Here is a 27,948-nt window from a genome sequence, read left to right as displayed (position 1 = left end):
CACGGGAATCTCTGGGTTATATGTCTGTAAATGTGTTTCTCTATCAGGCACACCCCTCCATATGCTCCTGTCTTCGGAGCATCCTTCTAAGGACTTCCCTTTTCGGGAGATCCATTGTCATGCTCCTCTGTGGAGCAGCCATTCAAAGGCTTTTGTCTGCGGAAGGCTGTTCTATGAACTCCACAGTGTACCACTTACCCCCTATTCATGTTACCCTCTCTCTGGAGCAGCTGCCCATAGCCAACTCCACCAGTGGGTCTTTGTGAAGCATCACCAATGGGCAATTCTCTGTTGGGGATCCATTCATCGCTTTTTTCTGTGGGCCTCGTTTCCATGCCCTGCTTGCGGACGAGTACCATTCCATGGCCACTCCCATTCAAACGAGCAGCCGTCCAGGGTCTCCAATATGTACATGACCTGTCCATAATCTCTGTGGTGCATCACTCTTCTGTGAAGCACCCTTCCATTAGGTACTTTCTGCCTAGCACCCTTGCCCTAGTGAATATCTGTGAAGTACCCTTTTATTTGTGGGATTACTGTTGACCCCTTATATGGGTGGACATCTGCAAAGTGCCCTTTGTGGATAAATCTCCCTGGAGCACTTTAAGTTAGATATGTGGAGCACTCTTACACCAGTGCTGTCTGCAGAGAACACCTTTGAAAAGGTTCTCCTCGGTACTCTGTAGAGTACCTCTGTAGCTCATAATGGGTAGCTTATAATAGCACAATGTACACGTGGCTCTTTTCTGTGGTGAATCCGTCCACAAGTGATTCCCTGTGTCCCACCCACCTGTGTGTGAGCTGGCATCGGTCAGACATTCATCGACTGTACTTTGTGGAACACCTTTCAGAGTCGGCACCCACTGTGAAGCACCTATCCACAGGTTCTTTGGTCTCGAGCACCAGTCCATTGGTTCACCGAAATGGAGCACTCTTTTATAGGTTCCAAATGCTCCCCACTCTGAGCCATCAGTCCACAGGTTCCCCTGAATGCAGCCCTTTTCCACAGGCTCCTCTCTCATGAGTACTCATTTAAGGGCTCCTTACTCTGGAGCATTGATCTTTTGACATATCGAAATGGATTCGTCTTCCATATGCCCCTCTCTATGGAGTAGTACCCATTTAACAGACACTCACACTGGATGCCTCTTCCGTGGGTTCCTCTTTGTGAAGTTACATTTAAGGGATTCTAACTCTGGAATAGCTGTCCATTGGTTCCTCTAATGGAAGCACTGTTCCACAGGTTCCTCTCTGATGAGTGCTCTTCACTCTGGAGCACAGATCCATGGGTTCCCCTCTGAGAAGTTCCCATTTCAGGGCTCCTCACGCTGGAGCAGCGGTCAATTGGTTCCTCTATTGGAAGAACTGTTCCATTAGCTCCTCTCTGTAGAGTACTAATTTAAGGGTCCCTCACTATAGAGCATGTGTGCAATGGTTGCCCTAAATTACACAGGCTCCTCTCTGGTGAGTACCCGTTTAAGAACGTTTCACTATGGAGCACAGAGCCATTAGCTCCTCTAAACGGAGCACGCTTTCACAGATTCCTCTCCGATGGGTGCCCGTTTAAAGAGTCCTTGCTCTAGAGCAACTGTCCATTGGTTCCCCTAACCAGAGCATCTTCCATGGGCTCCCCTCTGGTGAGGACTGATTGAAGGACTCCACACTCCCGAGCACCTGTCCACTAGTTCCGCTAAATGGAGCACTTGTTCATGGGTTCCTCTCTTTCGAGAACTGATGTAAGGGCTTCGCACTCTGGAGAACCTATTTCATGACTTCATCTAAATGGAGCACACTTCCATGGGTTCCCCACTATGGAGTTTCCATGTGAGGGATCCTTACTACCGGGCACCAGTCCATTGGTTCTTCTAAATGGAGCCCACTTCCACTAGCTCATCTCTATAGAGCTTCTGTTTAACTGCTCCTCACTCTGGAGCACCTGCCCATTGGTTCTCCTAAATGGAGCACTCTTTCAATGGCTCCTCGCTGGTAAGTACCCCTTTAAGGACTCCTCACTCTGGAGCATCTATTTTATGGGTATGTGGAAATGGAGCTCTCTTCCCTTGGCCTTTCTCTGATGAGTATCCAATTAGGGGCTTCTCACTCCGCATGCTCTGTCTATTGCTTCACCTAAATGGAGCCCTCCTCCTCTGGCTCATCTCCATAGATCCTCCATTTAAGTGCTCCTCACTCTGGAGCACCTGCCCATTGGTTCCCCTAAATGGAGCACTCTTCCACAGGCTGCTGACTGCCCAGTTAAGGGCTCCTCACTCTGGAGCTCCGATACATTGGTTCTTCTAAATGGAGCACCCTTAAACGGGCTTCTCTCTGTACGGTACCCGTTGAAGTGTTCCTTCGTTTAGAGCCAAGATATTGGTTCCACTAAATGGAGTAGCCTTGCACAGTACTCTTTCAAGGGACCCTCATTCTGGAGCCACCTACTTCCCTGGCTCATGTTAATGGAGAGCCTTTCCATGGGCCATTCAAGGAATGCAAGACGTGTATGGCTTGCCCATGAAACGTCAGAATCTCCGATTATGCAAGTCTATGCAAAAAGGACGAGCATACTCGTCCTTGGCACTTACTGCCCCTTCTGTTATGCATGTCACATCTATCTTCTCGACCGCACAACTTTATAAAGCTCTTGAATGCTTATTAAAAATGATTATTAGAGTATTTATAGAGCGTGGACATGCCTTGGGGAAGCAACGTGGCGCTTTATCAGTTATGAGGGGAGGTCACATTGAGGGAAGTGGAGATACAGGGAGTGGGGGGGCTAACAGGAGGGGGGCGATAGACACTGAACATTTGATATTTTTATTTCTTGGAATACCGTTTTATCAGGCCTGACAAAAACCTGATGTATTGTTATAAATTATGTATATAGAGAAATGTCTGGACACTATTTGGGTTTCTATTCTGTAAGCGGACAGTAAAGGAGTTTGCCTTTGAAAATAGCTTGGCTATTAATTAGTAAAGTGCTGAAACTGTTCACATTGCTTCGATAAAGAACATTTGTTCATCATCTTTTTTCGGAAGGGAACATTCTGCCGCCAAAACCATGTCAAATGCGTGTGCATCATAAAGGGAAACAAGTGTCGGGTAACAAAGTGCATTATAGATCCAATAAAGAACTATAATCAGAGCAAACAATAATGCTGACCTCCCTTTTCCCGCCAGATGAAGAAAGCTGCTCTGACAACAATGCCGGCTGCACCCACTCGTGCATCCAAGGCCCTTTCGGGGCACAGTGCTCCTGCCCGGTGGGGTACCAGCTCACCAACGATTCCAAGACCTGTGTGGACATTGACGAGTGCCAGCCTCCAGGCGCCTGCAGCCAGCAATGCATCAATGAGCGGGGCTCCTTCAGGTGCCACTGCGACGATGGCTACATCCTGGAGCCCAACGGGAGGACGTGTAAAGCCCAAGGTGGGTGGCAACGGCACAACACTGCGTGCCGACATGGAATGAATGCATGGCCTTGTGGAGTGCATCTGAACAAGCCAAAATGGCGCCCAGGGAGTGGTTACGTGGGACATGTCAAACTGGTATGTCTTGAGTTGTGTTCTGAAAGGGAGGTGGGAGGTGCCATAGCAGACTATGGATTCTACAGTGAGGGTCCTTGGACCCCCTTGTTGAGCCGCAGCTAGGGCAAGGGATCCAGAGTAGGTTTTGTTGACTGAGCACAGAGAGTGCCCAAGGATGTAGTGTGGTGTTTTGTTACTGACATATGTCATCTCCCCTTATTCCCCCTATGCACATACAACATTGAGGATGTGTCAGGTGGTTTCCATAGAATCCTTTCAGTCAGACATTGTAATCGTATGATGCAGAGAGCCTCGTTGAGGTGAAAATAGATAAACGGGCTACACATGAACATTAGGATCATCTTTCACTCCTCTCACCACACATCATAGACCTTGTCAAAAAGACTGAATTCCAGCTCCACCTCCTCAGGGTCATTCTAGCTTTCCTCACCTTCCTCCAGACGCTCAGCATCGTTAAAACCCTGGTTCTCTCGAAGCTGGACTACTACAACAGTCTCTTCTTCAATCTGCCCTTTTTCATCCCTTTGCCCCCTTCAACTAATCCAGAATAGGACTGCAAGACTTATCCATGGCCTTAAGCCCAGGGATTGCACCTCTTCAGGCCTAAATACTCTCCACTGACTCCCGCTGACTACCAGGATCAAATTCAAGATCCTTTCCATCATCCACAAGGCCATTTGGAGCCTGGGGCCTCCCTACATCCAGCTTTCCCTCCCTAAATTCATCCCTGCCAGAGTCCTTCGGTCCTCTGGCTCCAACTCTCTGCAGGTCAAACGTTTCTCCAAGCAGAGAGTGGGAGGTAAATCCCTTTCCTCAGCAGGTTTCTGCCTGTGAAACAGCCTCCCTGCCCCCCTCAGACTTGAGCTGGATCTTCTTAAGTTCCGGAAACTTCTCAAGACTTTCTTTTCTCCTCTTCCTTCCCTCTCCCCTTCCCGTGCTAACTTTCCTTCTGCTGCTGCAACTGGGGCTTGGTCCCTTCAGAGTCACATAGGGGCCAGACCACCCCTCTACCACTCCCTTTAGCATCCTCTGACAGCACTTGCCCTCCGGCTCCCTGCCTCGGACTAGCCCTAACCTGGTCCTCTTTGTCCACTGCATTCATCCTCCCTTCCTCCCTTCTTCCCACTGGCACTTGCCGCCTTGGCTCCCAGCACTTGCCCACCGCCTCTGTTTGTCACAGTGCTTTTGTCAGTGCCTTCTTTTGAGATCCCCCATAAACAAATGCTCCTGAATCTTAAATGTACCCCCTCCGGCCCCCCGCGGCTCCCCATGTACGAGCAGGGTCAGGGTAACAGGAAGCCACATTAAAGGTCCACACTGCTCTTCCCAGGCTTCTTGAGCTTCATGGTACTGAATGGTTTCCACTATCTGGCCTCTCCATCTAATCAACCTTTGAAGAGTTGTCGTGTAATTATGTATTGAGTACTTTCACTCCCTGTGTCTGAGGGTTCTACCCGGAATGACCTCAGATTTTATTTTTCTGCAACACGTTAAAGGACATTTTCCACCAGTGCCACAGGTTGAGACATGACTTGTTATTATTTCTGTACAATACTAGGAAACACTAGAGTGTTTCACCTGCTTGTGATCCACACGGTGTAATGATGCCCAATTAAGCCAAACACTATTGCCGCTGAGCGCCAAGCTCTCTAGCAGCCCTGGCATTTATACGCAACAATGTATTAGGAATCCTGTTCATTGAAACCATGCAGGAAGAGCTCCATTTCTTTTCTGCACCCATTATGCATCTCTTTCCAGCTCCGGTCACCGATCGCCTTCCTGTGCCAAGGCCCACACATCTCATAGGCTAGCCGTGACATGCATGCACCGGCAGGCTCGGACTAGCCGATACGGCGATTGCCAGCCCATGGTCCTAGTTGCGGACCGTTTTCTTGGGGCCAGAGTGGGCCAGTTGTGTCCCCAACGTGGGACAGCTTAACGAGTTACTGCACTAGTTTTAATAACTATTACTAAGCGTATATGCTTTCAGCTGCACTATTTTCAACTAATTTGACCAAAAACTCAGTCTGTTTCGAAATGTAGCGAATTGCACTTTCCCTGTGCACCTGGCTTCACTTACTTTCAGGGCATGGCTCCTCATGTGGGCTGTGAGGTACAGCACTGCTTCACTGCCCTCACACTGCGGCAGGTCACTGCACCAGCTGGCACTCAGCCAGGAACTCAATGGGATAAATCTTCAGCACTTTAACAACTCCTCCCAAAGGGTCCCATTTATCTCCTAAGAAAGAAGCCTGTAGGTTCAAAATAATCCAAACATTGATATAGGAGCATGTGATATCAATGTTATATTGTCGTGCTGACAAAGGACCCATAGAAAAGAATTGTCTGGACACGGCAGTTATTTCCCTGCGCACAATGACAACATCCCAGCTCTGAAACGTTTCATCGGATACAAACCTGAGGTCAAACAAATACCGACTCTGTTTCACATGTATTTCACGTAGGAGATGTGGGTCACAATACAAACTCGAAACAATTTAATGGTTATATTTAGAAGCAAAACGGGGGAAAAGATGCCTTTGCTCTTCACTGCCACTCCCCCTCCCGCGCTGTCGCCAGATGCGACCTTCATTGACGCACGCGAGCGCGTCTGTGTTTGCGTGTGTGTGACCAAACCGAGCAAACGCGTTAACAAATCTGCAATCAATATACATAGTTTCTTTTGTTGATATGAACTCCAAAGTGTTCAGTTTCACATGTCACTGTTAAGCCCTTCACCCCCACATTTTAACCATAAACCATTGCTCTCTCCTCCCTATTTCCACTGCGTGCCCCTTTGTCACTAAACTTCCTCTTTATCCGCAAGGTACTTTCCTCGCACCTGCCCACGTGACTAACCACTGTCTTTCCTGAGAATCCCATTTTAAAAAATAACCCAGTTCCCCCCTTTCATTTTGTCTCTTGTACTTGTTTTGTGAGATGTAAATTGCACAAAGCCTGCGTTTCAGCTTAGTACACACAACTTGAAACCTTTGGTCATTGCTTTATCAGATTCATTATATAGCTTAGGCAACTATGTATTACGCTACACAGTTCTTAAATCTTGGACCTTTTGAACGTTTGTATGTTACGTTATTGTGATTTCTTCCATGCGCTGCTGCCATTTTCGTGGTCTCAAGGCGCTCTGGCGGATCTGAACAAGAATGAGGGTTCGGGAGGGTTAGTTAGTGGGGTCGAGAGGGAGTGCACAAGAGAGCTATGATGTGCTGTTGGTAGCTTCAGTACCGAAAAATGGTCACTGTTTGCTGGGTTTGTTTTTTAGTCTGTAATGGTGTGGCAATGTTTTGTGTGAGTGTGTACGGGGTGGTTTGTGTCTTGGTTTTCTGTAGTGTGTGGTTTAATGTAGTGAATAAAGGTGCCTCAAAGAAAGTCCTAAATTAGATCTTCCCTTTGGTGGTGGTAGACAAAGCCTCCAGACATATTATGGGCCTGATTCATGGAATTTTTAGCAAAGTGCAAAGCGACTTTGCACTGGTGCAAAGGGACTTTGCACTGCCAACAAACACCCTGATTCACAGAGCGGTGCAAATTATTTTTTTCCAGTGCAAAGTGAATTTCCAGTGACTTTGCACTGGAGTGCAAACTTGGAGTGAGATGAGCCAACATTGATGCAGATGGAGTATCCTGGTGACACTGCCATGGGACAATGCTCCCCCGGGGAGAAACAACGGACTACTCACTCGCCTAGCGGAAGTTTGCAATCCTTCAGTGTAGACACATTTGCTCTTAGGTCCAAGACTCGTGAACGCCATGGAGTCCTTAGAATGCATACCTGACCGCAGGCAAGATGGCACCCACTTCATATCAGCTTGCTTCTTCGAGCTATGTGCGTGGGGAGTGGCCTGCAGAACAGGTGGACTGCTGCATGTGAGTTCAAATCTACCAATCCAATGGAGCATACAAATATACAACTCACCTATTAGAGATGGAAGAGAGGCGGTCTCAGGTGGAGTGGCACGGTTCCTGTAAAGAGGGAAGGGTTTGGTAAACAGTCGAGAGAAAAGGAGAAGAGGAGGTGGATTACGAGGCGGCTGGAGAAGAGGAAGTAGGTGGGAATTGAAAAAGAGAAGTCGCTTGGAAGGAAAAGGATGTGATACACCATTGGACAAGATGAAGGGGGAGAGGTGGTGATAGACTAGGAGGGGGTGGTGAGAGTACGGGTGGTGGCAGAGAGCAAACAGGAGGAGGCCACGAATGCAGAGCATGAGGCAGTGAGCAAAGAGGAGAAGCTGGTGAGCAAAGAGGAGGGGGTGGTGCGCAAAGAGGAGGAGGTGGTACAACACAGAAAGAGATATTTCCGGAGCAGAATGAGAAATATCAGGAGGAGAGTGGAACATAAGAAAGGAAAAAGGAAGTCAACGGGGGGAGTGGATGGATCCCCAAAGGAAGGGGTCATAGGGAGAAAAGAGGAGATGACAAAACGCTGGGCGAGCGGGTGATGGGAAAACCCTTGGGAAGGGGAGAGAAGGGGAAGCAGAGCCTGGGCAGACCGACCCCGGCAAGCAATGCAACCCATGCACTCTACAAGTCTGGTCGGGCAGAGTGGACTGGATGAGGTACGAGTATGCAGCGGGCAGGGAAGGCCCAAAGAAAGAAGAGCAGAGGAGTGGAAATAGTCCCCATGGAATGAACCAGAAAGGGAATTGGGTGTTAGTCAAAAACCCCTTTGGGCTAGTCGTACCAGTCCCTTCTCCCGAGAGCCCGGCCAATTAACACTCAGAGACCCTGGAGACAATGCTTAGTTACCTCTCGCCTCATTGCTTTGATCATCCAGGTTTTGCTCTTGACAGCATGTGACCCTTGGAACGAGACTCCATTGGGAGGTTGAAAAAGAGATGAGAACAACAGCTGTGGGATTTCGAGAAGTGTAAGGGACAATTAAGGCTTTCCATACTGTGAGTAACCAAAACCTTCCCTTGTGGATTTCAGGACAGGGAGATCAGGACTTATGGGATTGTTGAAATCCAGGAACATTTTGTGGCATTATTGTTTGAATAGGGAATATAGAAGCCTTTGGAATAAGAACTGAATTAAAGGAGTAGCCTTCCTTACCATTCATTTAGTTTGCTCTCTCCTGATGCTGAGTATTATTTTAGTCCTGGGTTGTTCCAATGGAACCCATAAATTAAGATTCAGCATCCTAACAAGACATGTCTGGCTGAAGATGAATCCATGACCTTTTTGTGATGGGTATGACCTGTCAACCTCGGGACTCTAAATTCCCAGTGGCTTTTAATTTTGCAGTTGAGCCTAATAAGCAAGATCATGATTTAAGATCGCACATAGATAATTGGCTTCATTACAAGTTTGGCGGTGCAGTAAAAAAGGGGCGGTAATTCCCTTAACTTTAACGTCCGTCACATTTAGATAGAGATGTGAATGTTAGCATGTGCCACACTTAGATGTCATCCTCAACTTTAACCCTGTTGCATCTAGATAGACATATGAATGTTAGCATGTGCCACACTTAGATATCATCCTCAACTTTAGCTTTCGCCACATCTAGTTAGAAATAGGAATATTAGCATGTGACACACTTCAATGTCATCCTTAACGTTAGCCCTCGTTGCGTCTAGATAGAGACATGGACTGGATTGTGAGTGTTCCCATGTGCTATATTTGGATGAAGCTGTGAGTGATGGCAGGTGCCACGCTTGGATGGAGTAGTGAATGATAGTGGGCCTCACACCTAGACACAATTGCAAGGACAGCAATGTCAACTAACCAATCCATTAACAACTTCAATCCCTCTGCATACACCTCTCAAACTCTAACCAAAGACAACCACAAGCCTAAACACAGCAATCAGTACAAACTTCACTACACTGCAACAACAAAACAAACCACACATAGGGCCTCATTACGAGTTTGGAGGCAGCCATGAACTTAATAAGGGCATGGCTGCCTCCAAACTCAGGTCCGGGTCCGTGGTCCCTGAATGGGGAAATACCGGGCCATTCCGACTTTGGAAGGCCCGGTATTGCCCCATTCAGGGAACCCGGGCCATTCCCATTCCCATTCCCATTTGAGCCCCCCATAGGGGGGGTTAATGACGGGCCCGTTGTTAGTATTCTGGTCCCCTTGCGGGACCCGCAAAGGACGTCTGGTCTGACCAGACGTCCAGAGCGGGTCCCGCAAGGGATCCTCGTAATGAGGTGGTACAGGGTTAACGGGGCTAGCACCTTTACCGGCGCCGTTAACCCCTTACTGCCTCACTTGTAATGAGGCCCTAGACTTGCACAACAGCACACGACAACTACCCGCCGTAAAACACCCCAAGCCCAGCCAATGGACCCACCGGCCATAGGCTGCCAACAGCACATCACTGCTCTCTTGCACTTTTCCAGCTTATTCCCACTAACTAACCACCCCCCCCCACTCCCCCGTTCTCCCTTTTTTCAGAGCCTCCAAAGCGCCAGGGGACCACTCCGGTGGTGATAGTGCGCGGTACAAATATCCTTTAACATTAACAACAACATTAACATGAACTTTTGTTTGGCGGTAACGGAATTACCACTGTTTTTACTGAAACGCCAAATACCAATTTTTGTCCTTTAGAGAGGATTGATCTCACAATGCTAGAGGTAAAGCCTCTGCTTTAAGGTAACAAAATCAGAATTAGAGTGGCAGCATTACTGCTTGCAGTGATTCTGCCAAAAACCTCATGTAGTCCTATGGACTCCAAAAATGGAGACCAACACTTCCTTACCATCACTTGCCCATGGGACAAAGTGGTGGTAACAGTAATCGATTCTGGCAGTAATTCAGTGGAATTAGCAACAGATTACTGCCAAACTCGGAATGAGGACCATATTGTCTGGTCCCAATTTACTTCCATATAACCCGCATCAGTACCTTACCTTTAACAAAGGGGACTGTCCCCTCCGGCTCTCCAGGTGTTTTGGACATAGATTACCATGATCATTCATCATTGAATATGCTGGTTGGGTCTGATGGGAATTGTGGTCCAAAACATCTGTCTAACCAATGGTTGCAGAACTTTAAGAGGATATAAAGTATATTTTCACATACCTGTGGATTATTTCACATGCCAGAGTAGCGGTTCGATCCACTACCCTAACCAATTAATTTACATTCTCGAAACAGGGATGTAAATGGATGGATTTTTATAAATGAGTTATAAATCTTACAAGTGTATTTTTGGAAATATTTCCGAAGATCTGTATTCTTTTAAGATGGTTGGGCAAAAAAGCTAGAATCATGTCCATATCTGGGTTGACAATCTGCAAATCTCTTACTGAGGCATTCTAATGCAGTAAATAAACAGGCATTCTTTCAGCAAGCTCTTGAAAAATGTCCTTATTGTTATTTCAGAATACTCTATCTGTTAACAAAGGCCCTGCTGGCATTACCTGACATGGTAATGGCTACCCAGCGAGGGGCTTATTGCCATTAATACCCCGACCCGTTAGACCGGTGTACTAATGGTGTTTTTGTTCTCCGCGGACTGGGAAATGTAGTCCGTTCTCTCTTTCCGTGGCAGCCATAGTAAACAAACAAAATGGGCCACCATGGAATGGGAGTAGGGACTGCACATAGTCCCTTCTGCCTTTCCATGGCGGCCATTAAAGTACATGATTAAAAAGGTAAACAACGAAAATGGCCCCCAGGGCAGAGGGAGAAGGGACTGCTTCTAGTCCCTTCTCCCATTGCATGGTGGCGAAAAAGAAAAAGGAAGACAGGTGCAGGGGACACGCCACAACGTGTGTGGGCTTACAATAGGGTAAGGCTCTTAAATGCACCAATCGGTCCGTTTGTTTCATTTATTTAAACGTGCGCCGGCTACTAAAAATCATTCGAGAAATTTTGCTGTTTCATTTCCAAATATCAGTTTTGTTGTGCTGTCCATGTGCACGTTCTTAGGCATTTATTTTCCTATGTCTTTTACAGATTCACAGAATTTCCAACTGTTGGTGGCAAGCCGGAGTCAAATTGTTGCTGCCAATATCACTACGCAAGGGCACAATATATACGCATTAGTCCGAAATGGAAGGAACATAGTGGCTATCGATTTTGATTCAGTTACCAATCGGATTTATTGGTCTGACACCACACAAGATAAAATTTGGAGCGCTTATGAAAATGGAACAGACAGGGCGATAGTAAGTCTTACCAAAGTTTCTTCAGAGCTCATGTTGTTACTTTGAAGTATGATTTTTAAAAGAATACTGTTACTTCCGAAGAATGTATATTGTGCTTCATATGACCAGGGCAGTCTGGGGTGTAAAAAATATGATGTGATATTCATAACGCGCTTAATACCCAGAGGTTTTGAAGCACAGACCCAGGGATCGAACTTGTGGTGCTCTGTGTCGTCTTACTTCCAAGTCGAGCACGGTGCCCCTGAGCTATCCTCCCGAGACTAAATGTTATGTTATGTTAAAGGTTCTTATACCGAACACTGTTGCCACCTGCCCGGTTTCTTGGCACTCTGGCAGATCTGTATAGCGGAGTTGGGGGGTAAGTTAGTAAGACTGAGCGGGAGAAAAGAGTAAGAGAACTCTGATGTGCTGTTGGCCGCTTCAGTTTGGTTTACACCGTTTGCTGAGCGTAGGTGTGTTTTTCAGTTGGTAGCTGCCATTTGCTGTTGGGCGAGGCTATGGGCCTCATTACGAGTTTGGAGGTAGCCATGCCCTTAGTAAGGGCATGGCTACCCCCAAACCCGGGTCCGGTTTCCCTGAATGGGGAAATACCGGGCCATTCCGACCTTGGAGGGCCTGGTATTTCCCCATTCAGGGACCCCAGACCCGGTCCATCCCTATTCCCATTTGAGCCTCCATAGGGCTCAATGGGAATGGGGAGCATGCCAACAACGGGCCCGTTAATGACGGGCCCGTTGTTAGCATGCTGGGCCACTTGCGGGATCCGCTAAGGACGTCTGGTAAAACCAGGCATCCTGAGCAGGTCCCGCGAGTGGACCTCGTAATTGGGCGGTAAGGGGTTAACGGCTCTGGCACCTTTACTAACGCTGTTAACCCCTTAACGCCCTGCTCGTAATGAGGCCCTTTGTGTGGTTTGTTTAGTTGTTGTAGTGTAGTAAAGTGTGTGCAGTTTGTTGTGCTGTAGAGGTATGGTTGTGTTTAGTTCAGAGTTTGAGAGGTTTATGAAGAAGGATACATTTCTTAGTAGTTAATTAGTGGCAGTACCCTATCCTACCCCCTCTGTTCTGACTGACTGTGGGCCATATCCCTTAACCTCTGGTAAATTCTGGCATGCTACAATCACCGCTCATGTTATGTGTAGAAGTGTGGGTCCTCAATAGGGTTATTCAATGGCAGTACATTTTCTACCCCCCAGTGTTCAGACCAAGTGCCGCCCATATCCCTTCCCCGGTAGTACATTCTGGTGTGCAGCAATTTCCACCCCCCACGGGATTCCTTCAAGGGGATTGTGTTCTCTGTGCCCTGTGGTCCATTCATTATCCTGATAACTCTCTCTGCCCTGTTTCCCCTTTGACCACATATGGGGACTTGTACACCTATGTCTCCCTCCCATTCAGACGCCTCTTTTCTTCCTTGCACTCCACTCCGGTGCAGCCTAATCCCCAGTCCTTTTTAGTTGTGTGTTCATTTCATGGTGTGTGGGTGTTGTTCATTCATTTCGTTCCATTCGGAATTGAAGAGCCAGATTTTTTTATACGTTTTCTGAATTTTAGATGGTCCTTCATCGTTTGTTTTTCTCTGAGGAGGGAGTTCCAAAGTTTTTTAGCTAAGCAAGAGAATGATGATCCACTAAGTTTTGTCTTTGTGTATAGTTTAGGTTCTAGTGGATGTCGTTGTTGGATCTGAATGTTCTAGTCGGGTGGTAGATGGTGATTTTCTTTCGTATGAAATCTGCTCCTTGGCCGTGGATTGCTCTGTGTTTTATGTACATCATTTTGAAGATGATTCGTTTTTTGACTGGGAGCCAATGTAGCATCCTTAGCGCTTGAGTGATGTGGTCTGGCAGCTGTGTTTTGTATACTTTGCAGTTTCTTCAGTAAATAATCCGGCATTCCGAGGTTTAAGCTGTTGGCTTAGTCTATCCTGGACATGATGAGGGAAAGGATGGCCTGTGTTTTGTGCGTGAAGGAGAGGAATGGTAGAATCTTTTTTACTGTGTTTAGATGTAAGATGCATTTCTTGATTATTACGTTTACTTGCGGTTCTAAAGTTAGCTTGTTGTCCATTAGGATTCCAAGGCCTTTGATAACTTTGGATGGTATGGGTGATGTTCTCAGTTCTTTGGGCCATGGGATGTACTGGTTGCTTCCTTGGTTGTGGGATGTAATCATGATCTCCGTCTAGCCTTGGTTGATTTTGAGGTTGTGTTCATCCATTGGTAGAGTTCTTTGAGACAGTCTGTTAGCGTTGTGTTCTAGTCCTGTTCATCACATATTTTATAGATGATTCGGGTGTCATCTGCGTAGTTGTAGCAATTAAAGCCGCATCTTTTGATGAGGTTAATTAGTGGCGTCATATATATGTTGAAGAGGAGCAGGGATAACGAGTATTCTTGTGGTACTCCACGGGTGATGTCCCGCAGTGTGGATTTGAATGGTTTTATCCATACTGTTTCTGTTCTTTCAGACAGGAAAGATTTACAGAGCAGTGCCGTGTCGGTGATCCCTATTTCTTTTAGTCTCTTGATGAGGATGTTATGGCTGACTGTCGAATGCTGCAGAGAGGTTGAGTAGTATCAGTGCCGAGTTTATGTTGGAGTCTGTGATGATCTTTAGGTTGTCCCATATAGAGAGAAGTGCCGTCTCCATCCCTCTCATGGGTCTGAAAGCCAACTTGTGCCTGATCCAATAGTTGTTGATTTTCTACGTGTTCCAGTGTTTGATCGAAGACATAGGACTCTAATAGTTTTGCTGTATAGGGAATGTTTGAGATCAGTCTGTAGTTTGAGAGGTCTTCCACATCACCAGTTGTGTCCTCTTTAGGAGTGGTTTGATGTAGACAGATGTTAATGCTTGCGGTACTCTCCCTGTTGAGAGTGATAGGTTGAAGAGGCTTAGGTAGCGTTCCGATGGTGTACCCTGTGTAAGGATTGATTTATAGATGTCAGGTGGGCAGGGATCCATTGGGGAGCCTGCCTTGTTGCTTTCTTTCACCAGGCTGAGGAGTTTTTATGTTGACATTTGGGCTAGACTCTTTAACCTGTTCTGTGGTCCCGGGGTAGGTAGGTGAGGGGGCACAGTTTGGTTGATTAGTCTATTTTGTTTGAACTGGTGTATGTCGTTGTTTTAATGATCTGTGAGATCATCGCATCATTTTTGCGAAGGTACCAGTGTGTTATTGCATCAAAAGGGATTTCTCATCTCGTTTACGATGTTGAATAGTTAGTTCTGAGTGTTGTTGGATTTGGTGATCCCGTCGTTATAGTATTTCTTTTTGCTTGAATAGTTTCCTTCTTGTATGCCCGGATTTGTTTTTGATAAATTATTCTTTTGGCTTGGTCGTAGTTTTTCCTGGATCTATACGATTACTGCGACCCCCATCACTGCAACCCCAAAACGGACAACTTTTTTTTATTTTGACCCCCTTTACACCACATATATATGCGGGTGGGAGTCCCCTCGAATACCTCCTACTTGCATTATATACCATTAACACCCCCACATATATATGTGGTGTAAAGGGGATCGAAATAAAAATAAAAGTCGACATTTTCGGAAGTCGCAGTGATGGGGGCACAGTGTGTGGTTCCCTTTTTCCTCCATTCTTGTTCTAGTTTCTTTTCATTGTATTGAGGTGGGGCTCGAACCATTTTGCCAATGCTTTCTTTTATGATGGGATGAGGGTTTTTTCAGAGGAGATGGTGTCAATTATTTTGGCGATCCATTTCTGGATTAGGTCTCCTTTTTCGTCTAAGTTAGATGCGGCTAAGGTTGTGATCAATGGTTTTGAGGATTCTAGTTGTTCTTCTAAGTTACTGCTTTTGACAGTGTTCCACTTACTTTTCCAGATCGGGGGGGAACCTTTGGGGCTGTTTGTGTGCATCTGATGGTAGTTGGATCACGAATGGCATAATGAGGTGATTGCTCCATAGTATTTGTATTGGTGGTGCAGTTGAGATCAGTTTTTTTATTGGCAAAGATTGCGTCAAGGGTGCGCTCCTATCACCATCTGTCGTAGTCTCATTGTCTCAAGCAGAAATAAGAAATATTACAGTTTTAACGAATGTTAGACAACTTATGTTTGACAACTTATGTTAACATCAGTACCTCTTTGTTGTAGTTTGTGAAAACTGTTACCTTCTTGTGGAGGGACTGGGGGTTAGTTCATGGGATTTTGCTTCCAATAAAGAAAATGCCTGGCTCAATGATCCATGAATCTATTCAAATTAACAATAAACCCTGTCGTCAAGATTCTGGGCTCCATCTTAAAAATGACCTCTCCTCCTGCATCCCCTTCAGAGAGACACCTACCAATGGGCTGCTTTCAAGTGCGGAACACAATCTCAGCATGGATATGTCATGCTTCCATGTTGCACCCACATGCCGGAAGGAAAAGTGGAGGAACATTTTCTGAGTAAGCGGATCATGTATGATTCATAGGAAATGGGCATGTTTGTTCGTATAACTCTTCTGTCAACTTTGGCTTGGTGAACACTGGACCCCAAATATGCTAATGGTTGGCTATCCTCAATCAGTCAGGAAGCTGCACAGGATGCAACGCTGAAAGGTGTTCTCCTTTTACTCTGTGCAAAACGCTGCTTTCCTCCGGATAGCGTTAGCACCAAGTTTGATATAAGAGACCCGACAGGACTCACTCTCTTCCCCATGCCCGATGTCATTACTGTGCTCACCATAAAGAGAAACTCAGACACGAGAAACCCCAGGGATTTTTCATTGCCCGGACATTCCATTGATGAAGGATTTTGTCATTAAAGCAAACACACAATGTGACTATTTGGCTTTATAGATCGGCCTGGGTCCTGGCGCAATCTGGGGGAATTTCCGGCACTTTTGTCTGGAAACCATCCTTAGACATACACCCCAATTCCAGCAATTCACGACGTTGCACCCACATCCATAATTCAGCAGCACCTAAAACACCCTCCTAGCTCTACGAGGAACACCGTGTCTAAAGCAACTTTGATTTGATGTGATCCAGAGGGGGTTGTCTTGTCCCAACAGCCAACACAGGTATCTAAGCGCTTTAATAACAACACGATCGACGTATGAACACGTCAGCTAGTGAAATAGAAAGGTGGTTATTTTCCTCTGAAAAGCCAGCAAGGCACTGGTAGAAATATCAAATAGCAGGGCATTCCTTTCAGAGCGTTTTTACATTTAATTTTGATATGATCTGATATGGCATTTATTACGCGCCTGCACACAAGCGTTTCGTTCTTGTACTTCTGACTCTGGGTAAGAACAGAGACTTCAGCTTTCCTGCAAATCTATATCTTCTATTGGAGAAGAAAGGGAAGATATTCAATTTGCACTCGTGGAACGGCACTCAGCCAATCAGGTGGTTGGAAACACAGGTGAGAACACAGTGTACCGCCCGCCTTTCTCCTGCCGCCCAACCCCCTTCCCTGCGTGCCTGCCATTCTTCCCCCAGTGCCTCTGCCAACCCCTGCTGCCCTCACCCTCACTGCACCCTCCACTCCCTAGTCATCCCCAAGCCCCCTTTCCCAACCCTACTCCCATCCACTTACCTTTGTGCGCTCCCAGCACCACCGCTCCTTCACAGACTGTTATAGAAATACAACAGGGACTAAGTTTACTGTAGCAGAGACCATCTTTTCTTTTCCACTTGGGACTGGGATTACACAATCTGCGCGGAGCCCATCTCCAGTTAAAAAATAAAATTGAACTCTTGTCGCCCCCCCGACAAACACTGGGGTGCAAATAGCAATCACTGCTTTTGAGTTGGGCCATACAGGGCTGTTAACCTAGCCTCAGGCTGGCGGGCCATTACCGGCCCTGTACCCCCCTAAGTAGGCGTGATTGCTACATTCTCCAGTACAGGCACTAAACCCAAAAGCTCACGTAATGCCCATGTGAACCCATCACAAGACACTTCGGAATACTACTATGCTGAATACAATGGGAGCAGTATGCGAAGAAGGGGCCTTAAATGTAATGCTTGGCACTAGATTAAAAACATCCCTTGCATGCACAGTACTTTAATCTATGTCTGCATGCCACCTAGCAGTGATAGGGATGCACACTGATTCCTGCTTCTAGAGCACACCAAATCCAGCCACTGCAACTGATGCCTCCTTGTGGTAAGTTGATAAAACAACACTTTGAGGATGTATGTTCAGTACAGAACCTCTATGACACGGGATGCTTTGGATGATGGCTCTCATGATCTTTCACCATTGACCATGCTGGTTATGGCTGATAGGAGTTGTAGTCCAAAACATCTGGAGAGCCAGGGGCTGCAGACCTCTGCTCTTTCGCAGTGGTTTTTTTTAAATGTTCTGCTCATGCTAATTCAAAAGCTGTCCTAATATATGCCAGCCTGCTAAATGAACTACTTTCCCTTACATTAGGAATGCCTTCATCGTGGCCTCTACACTTGATCGGAAAGTGAACAGACTTCAGAAGAATTTGATCTGCACACCATGCTGCACTTGACAGTTACGCAGTGTTAAATACAGATCCCCATCTGGGGCGGTACCCTGTCTACAATAGGAGGCTAGAGGGCACCTGACCTTGTAGGCAGAAGAGGTTGCTGTCACACAGAGCATCCCCCACCAGGTTTATTGGTGGCGCGCCCTCTCTACAAGAGCAGTGGTGGCCTTTCCATACCGCACTGCTCCTTCACTCATTGTGGACGTTACCCCACCGTACGAAGTCATGCTTTCTTAATAGTAAGCAAAGTTCTAAGGAACCCGCACAGATATCCAATGTGCAGCCCTAGACAGACAACACCCTTAAAGTTTAACATTATTTACTGGAATAACAATCGTCAACTGTTTGATCCACTTCATGATGTGGAATTGCGAGGATATTTGGCCATGTTTTAGAATGTGAATCTGTGCACCGCTTCATGTGCCTGCAGGATGCGCCACCTTGCAGTGAAGGCCAGGTTTGAGGATGAGCTAAGATGATTTTGACAAAGGCCACAGGTGCACTGAGATGGGGGTGGTGATACTAACCCCTCTCCTACCTTTTTCTCTTGCTTTGCTCTTAGGATGCATGTATACATCCTAAGACCCTGTGCACACTGACACATGCTGTGTGCCCCTATGACCTTTAGGTGAACATTTAGAACCCTTTCAGGCACAGGGGTGTGCAAAAACCCGTGCAGTAAGAAGGGTCAGGAAACAGTGAATCAGTTGACGGCAAGGGAGCGGCAGAATGGGTGAAGAACACAATGTTCCTACTCACTTCCAATCACAAATATGAATAGTCTTTGTCCATTTCAGACTGTGGCTGAATGAGACATACTTGCTGCAAACTGTCCAATGGCCTCCTCCCGAACCGAGTTGCTGAGTCTTCTAATAATTGCATTGTTCGTAGCAGGTTGTACAAAGGAAGGCTCAGACAAAATGACATCTTATTCTGCTTATAATACGAGGGCCATTTTCTTGTAGGTGGGAATGTTGTATCATTGATGTGTCTTTAAAAGGGTTTTACGGCTATTATTTGTATAGTTCTAAATTCCAATTGAGTAAGCTCAGGTTATGGAATATATGATACCGATTTGTGTCCCCTGTGAAGGGTCAAAAATGTAGCTCCGACATTGCAAGTCTTTGTTCTCCAGAAATGTCACAACCTTTACATTATTCATCAACTATTTCCAGTGACATTGCAAGTTTGCCATTGAATGCTTTCATGGTAATACAATGTGTCAAAAGAAGGCCAGATATGGTTGGAAAGTCTCCAGCACAACCTGTGAGTCAGCTGCGTAAAGTGGCAAGGGCAACACTTGATCTAAGACTGTGCTCAGTAGACTATGCCTGATGCCAAGACTATGATTCATTTCCTTGGAGACTGGAAAATGTATTGGAACTCACCTTCTAACCCAGTCATTTCCTCTCTGCCAAATCCTCCACCAAACCCCTACACCCCTTCACATCTATACCCCCATACCTCTGCACCACCACACACCTCCACTCCACTTCACCACTCCATTCCAAAGACCTCAAACAACCATCATACTCCCACAAGCCTACACTTCCACACTCCTCCAAAAACCTAGACCTCCACACTCTAACCACCACACCCCAACCACTAAATCACCACTCCACAACACATCTCTGCACACTAACAAACCACTGCACCACAACACCGCACAACAACCCCTCCGCACCCCACTCCAAACCACCTCTCTACACCACCATTTCACTGCACCTCCACACTCCTAACCTCCCACACCCCATGCCACTCCACCCCCACCACCCCACACCATTCTACACCACCACACCTCTAAATGAATCCACTTCATACTTCCACACCACCACACCACATGCACATCTCCAATGACACCTCGATCCCACATCAGTACTCCGCACCCACTCCCAAATGTAAAATTCAATAAGCATCTGCACATGTGTTGTAATCTACCTTTACCCTTCTGCTCTGCTATTTATGGATGTGATGTATGAGTGTTCCATGGGTAGAATGCCGTATGAGAGTTCCCTGCTGCATGGGTCTAGGAATGACAGTTGAGGTGAGAGAGGGTGGCCGGTGGACGTGTTCCTTGTGTACCTGTGTCCTGTTCCTACTACCAGCTATCTGCTTACCTGTAACTGGAATACAGCAGGCTTACTTTTGTACAAGCAGCTCCTGTGCTTCTGTGAGACCACCTCAGCACAAAATGACAAAAGTATTGGCTTCGCCAAAGCTTTTTATCTTGAAGCCAATGTAGTCCAATTAAAATAACCTCACGCCTTCCATTTCTCCACTTGTACCTGCCCTCAACCCTCCCTGTCAACTCCTTTCTGTGTTCGGACAGTGCCGTAATGCCACCTTCTCCCAAGTTCCTCTCAGCTACCAGTTTAGCTGAAATAAACTCTTTGTTTTGCTGACAAAATGAAAAACATTCACGATGAAATTGACATTAAAGTCCCAATGTTCCTGATGCACACTTCATTAACCAGTGTTGTGACCTTGGCTGTTCATCTGCTTTTATCCAAGGAGAGGATCCTTTTCTTTCTGAGCTCCATAAAATCCACATCTGTCTATATCAATGCTATTGTTGCATCTGTGCTAAAATCTAATTATTGGTTTGCTTTTATGTTTCTTCCACATCCTGCCACCTTTGGCATTAGGGCAAGCATTAAAAGTGATATGATGAATCCAGCAATAACACCCACACACGTAAGCTTTCCAGGGTGGTAACAGCCCGAATACTAACTTAAAGCCCCAATTGAAGAAAATGCATTCAGAAAGGTCTCTGGGCAATTCCAACCTAGGTAACCAGGCCTGTGCGTGAGTTACACATATTAGCACCCAGCATGTTTTCCAGGGTGCCAAAAGAGCGGTTTCTCTGAAGGTGGGAAAGGGTGCAGCTACCAGTTATGATGGCGTACTCATAGTCCCTTCACCATTTTCATGGCGGCTCTCTGTACAGTGGGCTGCTTAATGGATTCGAGGAGACACGTGCAGGTGCCAGTGATGTTGGTTGCCAGAGACGGAAAGACCCTTGGCGCCTCGGGGTAAGAAGGCAGAAGATATGGAGACAGCAATCATAGTCCATCAGGCAAGTGGTGGCTGACGCACGGGGTTGAGGAGGCGGTGCAGAGAAGTGCTCTGGAGGTGAGTGGCTCAGGGAGGTAGTTGGCGAGCAGCATCGGGAAGGGTCCATCACCCATCTAAGAGCTTGGTTTGCAGGTTTATGCCACGAGGTGAGACCCTCGGTCTAAGCAGTCTGGCTGGCTAGGACCCTTTGTGATGTCACACCCCAGTTGCTGAATCAAATAAATAGCTGGGTTAGAAGGCAGGATAAATGCTCCCAGGTGCAGTTTGCAATACTTTGCCAAGTTTACTTATCAGCAAGACAAGCGGTGAGGCCGGTACACCCAAGACATAACCCATTTCTTTGTTATTTCCAACAGGTGTTCGACAGCGGTGTCACCGTCACTGAAAGTCTCGCGGTGGATTGGATAGGACGGAATTTTTACTGGACAGACTACGTTCTGGAAACAATTGAAGTCTCAAAACTGGATGGAAGCCACAGGACTGTCCTGATAAGTGAAAATGTCTCACACCCAAGAGGACTGGTACTGGATCCCCGAAACGAGTACGATATATTATTATTCTTGTGGAAATTCATTTGCAATCAAAACCATTGTATTACAGTATCAAACGAATGTCCATTTCCCTCCATGTCCATGAACTCTTCGACTCCAGAGCACACAGACTGCGGCATTAAACTGCCGTAGCTATGGGCAACTTAGCCTGTATTCTATGAGCGACTCACCTAGTGAAGGAAAACCCTTTTCAGTGTCCTAGTGCGTCTGCCAGTAAGAGGCCGGTGGTGACTCTGGGGTTGGCCTTGACTGGAATGAGTAGTGTGTTCTCTTAAGGGATCAGGCCTGCTAAACCTGCCCGAGGATATACACTTGTCCTACTTGTAACTTCATCCCTGGTCGGTGGAACTCCACGCTTGAAAAAACTCTGGGAAGATTTAACTGAGAGGACTTTTCTTACATGGCTACTAGTGTTTCTGGTTCTTTAGTGACTTTCCGCTGCCAAGTGACGAGGATCAAGGGGAGTTAACCAGGGCATCTGTGCCATTCTTCCCCAGGTCCATTATCCACTGTCTTGGGTATCCGACCCCCTGTTCACCCTCTTGTTGGTTCCCAGGCAGAATATTTCTCACAAAGGTTGTTTTGTTGGGCTAGTTACTATTTCTGGTCAGAAGTTTGGAAGGTTATTTCATGAGGTTAGTTTTCAGATGTCTTCCTTTTGGAGCAACCTTTTTTTAACTATCTTTGAACAAGGTTTGAGAGGCAGGAAGCCTAAGCAAGTTCAATCATTTCTATGGGACAGAGTCCGCTCGCGGCCACCAGTTATATCACCACTAGCACTGCATGCCAAGACTTGGGTTCGTGGTGATGATGCCTGGTTTTATATTTTAAAATGTTTCCTTTGTTGCCACATCGGCTGGAGTGCACTACATTGCATACAAGGGAAACATTGCCCAAGGAATAATGGCCACCAAGAGAGAAGTGAAAAGGGGCACGGTACAGAGTACCTTTTCACTTTCCATGGTGGCCATTTGGGGATCCAGGGCGGAGAGAAGAGTGCCGATGCAGGGCGGAGGTGAGAGTAAGTCAGGGGTTTGGTTTGGCTTGTTGGGGAATGGGTGAATGGGAGCAGGACCAGAGCAGAGGGGATACAGCAGCTATGCTCATACAACCAGTGCGCAAGCGAGAGAACGTGGACTTGTACCTGTCAGTACAGCTGCACTCTCTTGCACTGGGTTGGACCAGAACATCACAGAGGATGCTAATTGATTTTAGAAGATGTATTCTTGTCTCCCCTGGTGCATCGTTATTACAGTTTGCGGTTTATTACAGTTTGCCAGTTGCTCTGGGTGCTTTTCTTCATTTTCATGTGACGTTACATGTTTAATAAGAATGGGCTAGTCAATTAACAGTGTCATGCATGATGCAATTTGTTCTGTTTTAGTACATAGTAACAAAGCACCTTTATTTAAAAATCTGTGATCATTGTTTTATCGATAAACTAGAGTTTGGTGCTCAGTCCAACAGCTCTTCTAAAATGTGGGGGATGAGGGCCATTTTTCTAGTCGGGTGGCAATTTGCATTTGCAATGGGGCCTGTACTGTTTACCTTGACGTTGATGTTTGTGAGCTTTGTAAAGGGCAGAGAGAACTGCAGCAGTCTTTGGTCAGAGGAAACCATTGGTGAAACTGGGAGCAGTGCAGAGGTGACGCGTGCATCTTTGAAGAAAATCTGATGTTCCCAAGAAGTATGAGTTCTGATACCCACTCTTTTAAGTCTAAGACCACCCATTCTTTGATGGGTCCCATCAGCATAAAAGGTGACTTTGGTGTGGACCCCCCAGGTTAAAATCACCTTGGAGATTCAGATTGTCATAGCCAGAAGACTGCAAGTTCCAAGCTTAGCAAGGGCGTGTCAAGGGTGTTTAAAGAAGCGTTCACACTGCCCCAATGTGTCTGCTAGACCGAGAGGTGTTGCACAAATTATTCCCACGTAGAGCTTGAATGGAGCCTTCTTAATACTCATGCTCCTGGCGCATGGTATCTTTGCAGATCTTTCCTTCCCCCTCCTCACCCCTACACAGACGCACCACTGGAGGAACAGATGCGCCCGACAGCCCTCATACGTATACTCTATACACTCTACCACACGTAAGATGTCTAAGGGACTGCTTTTACATTAGGGCAGAAATGCGCCCTCTGCATTGGTTCTATCGTCTGCCAGAGGAGTTGGAGGAGGAGAGAGGGTCTTTTGGTCTGGAGAACGCGTCCTGCAAATTGCTTCAGCTTGTTCAGCTCTGACCACTGCAATGCAGCTCTCTGCAGGGCTGCAAGGATACAAGTTGGTGACTCAATGCCCTTGCTTGGGCCGGGAGGATAGCTCAGGGGCAACGTGTTTGTCTTGGAAGCAAGACAACGCATACCAACACAGGTTCAAGTCCTGGGCTCATGCTTAGAAACTGGTCACCGGTATAAAGCACATTATAGAAGAGCAATTATAATTACTGCAACCCTTATTTGCCCGTCTGCAATTAGCAGTAGGACACCACTGGTAGTAGCCAGTGTATGGCTCTAGGGACCCTAGCCACTTTTAGAGTAAGCCCATGAGACTGTACGTCTGTAGAATAGGACCACTTTACTATTGCTTCTGCATCCCACCCCTTTTCTGATGCGTCAGTAGGCTGTACAAACTCGGCCCTTAGTCTCACTTGTGGGTGAGACTGTTGGCATGGCGAGATTAACTAGCAGGAAGTTACTGAGGTAGGGGTTTGATTAGTAACTGTTGTCTTTCTGTTTTAACACTAATATTGTATTGGTTCAGGTGCATTTTAAGGATCAAGGGGGCAATTTGGTAACGGTGGATGCAAGAGGAGGAATGGACGAATTTGTGAGGCGTATGTATTCTTGTCACTCTTCTAGTAAAGTTTTGTTTTTTGTAAGGAGTTGTCCAAACTATGCCAACTATGTTGAGACATGAGGCAATAGTCAGGGTAGTGGAGTGATAGAGTAATAATAAGGCCTACTGACAGAGCAGCAGCATTGGGATGAATATTAAATGGGAATATATTAAATGGATGGGCAGATTAGGGAGAGTGACATGTTGTACAGCCGAAGGAAGATATGTCAACAGGCTATCGATACTTGGGTGGGAGTATCAGTTAAATCGGATGAACAATAATGATTTGTTTATATATTGCAAAGTAATGGCTTCAATTGGAGCATTGGATATTATATTCTAAGGGGACATTGATATTTTCTTGGCTGTAATTGGGTGACCGACAATTAGAGTGTTTACGTTCTCTGTCGGTCGTGAAGCTTGGTCGCTGCCTGTTCTGATCGTGGTTAATTGGTTGTCTGTGCCCACCTTTTTGAGAGAGGTGTGTTTTTGTAGAGTATATCAGAGATGGTGGGAAATCAACGTCTGAAGAAAGTATAAAACAGCAGCAATATAGCAATATTTCCTAAAATATACCACTATGTATTACACTTACTGAGTTCTGATTTCTCTCCTAAAGGTTGATGGAAACATATTAGGGCATGGATTGGTGCCTCTCTTATCTTCTTTTGTCTTCTTCAGAGTCCCAATGTCACTTGTGTTTGTATTTGATTCTTTCCTCTGGATATCAAGCACAGGCCTTGGGATTTGGCGGTTGCTGGTGTTCTCGATGTCCGGTGCTTCTGCCTCCTCGTGTATTGTCCATGCAGGTATACATCAGCAGAGCCTGCTAGGGTTAGGCTCTCAGGGGCTTATAACGCCCCTCGGCCAGAGTAGCGAAAGGAAACCATCACTTTGCCTCAGTCACTTTGGTGAGTGGATATTTGGTGTTCGCAGATACCAGGCAGAGCTTTACCATCAAAACAGTCCTTGGAAGATAGATATATGCTTCTGGCTACTCTGCCCTTTGCTCTCGATAGCAGCGGGCGGTAGACAGAACTATATATGACCACATCCATATTGCACTTACTCTCTCTTAGAAACAAGACTGAACAATGGACTCTGTACTGAATGCATGTACGGGATCCCGGTAGAGCCACCAGGGGGTACAGGAGGCTCTGCTTCACTGAAATAATTCAAAGACTGTCACCAGAGCTCCATATAAGATTTGGAAGGGGGAGTATTTTAATCTCTATTTTTTAAAATTGGGAGTAAAATGATTTCTGCGAGAGTAAAAATGTAAGTCGAATTCCCAATGAGAGTATTTTATAAGCGAGTAAAAATAAGTTTTAACTAGAAAACTGAAATGTTTAATGAATAATTATTTCTTTGCACCTAGTTATTCATGTACTTAAAAAGATACATGTTAACTTCTTCCGATATCAGGCAGTAATAATAGTAGTTTCTTCCTGTGGTACTGTGTGCACTACTGCTCCAAACACATCCATGGATCTTTGTGGTTGAAAGAAGGGACACATGGTTCTACGTGCCTGTTTTTTTGTTGGGAGTATTTTTACTGCCTTTTTTTTATTTTTTGGCAGTGTTTGCCCATTTCTAGGGAGTAAAAGTGTTCGATACGCCCCTTATCTGTAGGGCTGACTGCCACCAACCAGTGGAGCCCCCATCTGCACCCTGACCCTTAGAACCTACAGTCCCCTGGGGGGCACCATATCGTTATTAATATCAATGCCAGTGAGAGTGTAGGTTGCAGCCTCTAAATCACGTGCATAGGAGAGCGATGACAGTGCCTAGATTTGGCAATCATTAGCACGCACCCTTCACACTGCATCACGTGCCTACATTAATGTATTACCCCTTTCCCTCATTCTCCTCTTGCTTTACCTTTTATCACTCACACATTGCTAAGGAGATTTTGTCACTTGAGAAGTTTAGCGACTCCCCAGAAAGTGGTCATTATTTACCCTTGGGAGGAATATATACACCTTTTACTTATGTGTGGGAATTGATATGTACAATGGGATCAGCCACTCGAACAGGACAAATACAGTCCCTGGCAGATTGGCTCTTTCCTGCTGCAGGCAGCGGAAAGGCTCAACAACAAACAGAGATGACGTCAGGTTTGATGATCTCACTAAACAAGACCATAACATTAATTGGTGACTGCTTGGTGGAAACATTGTCAAGATTGCAGATTGTGCAATGACAATGTATGTTCTCTGCGTGATGCGTACACATGTTTATCAAATCACATGGTTGGGTTAAGGCTGCAAAAAGCTACACATGTTGATGTTTCAGCATATCTAATGCTAGCCTTTCACTACCATGTACATTAATATACTTTAATGGTACATCCATAGGCTTTTTTGTATCCCAGCACATGTTCGTTGGGCAATTGGTGTGTGTCTAGGGATGCTCTGATGGGTGCTTGAGGTGTCCCAAAACAGAAACTGGATGTGAGGGTTCATAAGAGACATCTGGCCAGACCTGGCACATCCGCCCAACAGCAAAGACTGTGGCATGGCACAATTGTCCCCATACATACATGTCCCTTCCTGTGCTGCAGCAATCCTTCTGGGTGCATCATGCCTGTGTGTTAACCTTACCTGATCTCTTCGCCGCATTTGGCATTGTTGATTGCAATGTCCTTCTCAAACTCTAAGGAGATGTGGGCCTGAGTAGGATGGTGAGCAGACGGCTCAATTTTTTAATGTCAAACCACATCCATCAAGTGAAAGTAGCTCATTCTCTTGTCAGCTACTAGCCTGTCGTGTGGGATGACACAGGAGTCACACCCTTTCCAGTCCTTGTCAATGTTTACATATCCTGGCTTGATAAGTGCTAGATACCACAAGTTCACCAGTGATACCCAACTCCTCCATGTTGCATGCTGCATATCTGTGGGCATATAGGTGTGCAGCCACAGCAGGAGCACCCTCACCCATGCGCTCACTCATTCAGGTCCATCAGTGAAGGAGAGATGAGAGCGGCACATAGGTGTGCAGCCACAGCAGGAGAACCCTCACCCATGCGCTCACTCATTCAGGTCCATCAGTGAAGGAGAGATGAGAGTGGCATATAGGTGTGCAGCCACAGCAGGAGCACCCTCACCCATGCGCTCACTCATTCAGGTCCATCAGTGAAGGAGAGATGGGAGTGGCATATAGGTGTGCAGCCACAGCAGGAGCACCCTCACCCATGCGCTCACTCATTCAGGTCCATCAGTGAAGGAGAGATGAGAGCGGCACATAGGTGTGCAGCCACAGCAGGAGTACCCTCACCCATGCGCTCACTCATTCAGGTCCATCAGTGAAGGAGAGATGGGAGC

General features: G+C 46.3%; 1 protein-coding gene across 2 annotated transcripts in view; it reads left to right on the top strand.

The window, feature by feature from the left end:
• LRP2 (LDL receptor related protein 2) overlaps window positions 1-27,948 on the top strand; it is a 516,831-nt gene that overhangs the window by 235,076 nt on the left and 253,807 nt on the right. For both annotated transcript variants that reach the window (XM_069616158.1, XM_069616157.1), the window contains exons 26-28: window positions 3,178-3,426; window positions 11,478-11,689; window positions 21,594-21,778. In XM_069616158.1, the coding sequence (XP_069472259.1) occupies window positions 3,178-3,426; window positions 11,478-11,689; window positions 21,594-21,778 (646 nt within the window). The remainder of the gene's footprint in view (window positions 1-3,177; window positions 3,427-11,477; window positions 11,690-21,593; window positions 21,779-27,948) is intronic.

This window comes from Ambystoma mexicanum, chromosome 9 (genome assembly GCF_040938575.1).
Source record: "Ambystoma mexicanum isolate Mex_15411 chromosome 9, UKY_AmexF1_1, whole genome shotgun sequence".
NCBI lineage: Eukaryota > Metazoa > Chordata > Amphibia > Caudata > Ambystomatidae > Ambystoma > Ambystoma mexicanum.
The sequence above is the reverse complement of the archived record's forward strand: the minus strand, read 5'-3'. Positions and strand labels throughout refer to the sequence as shown.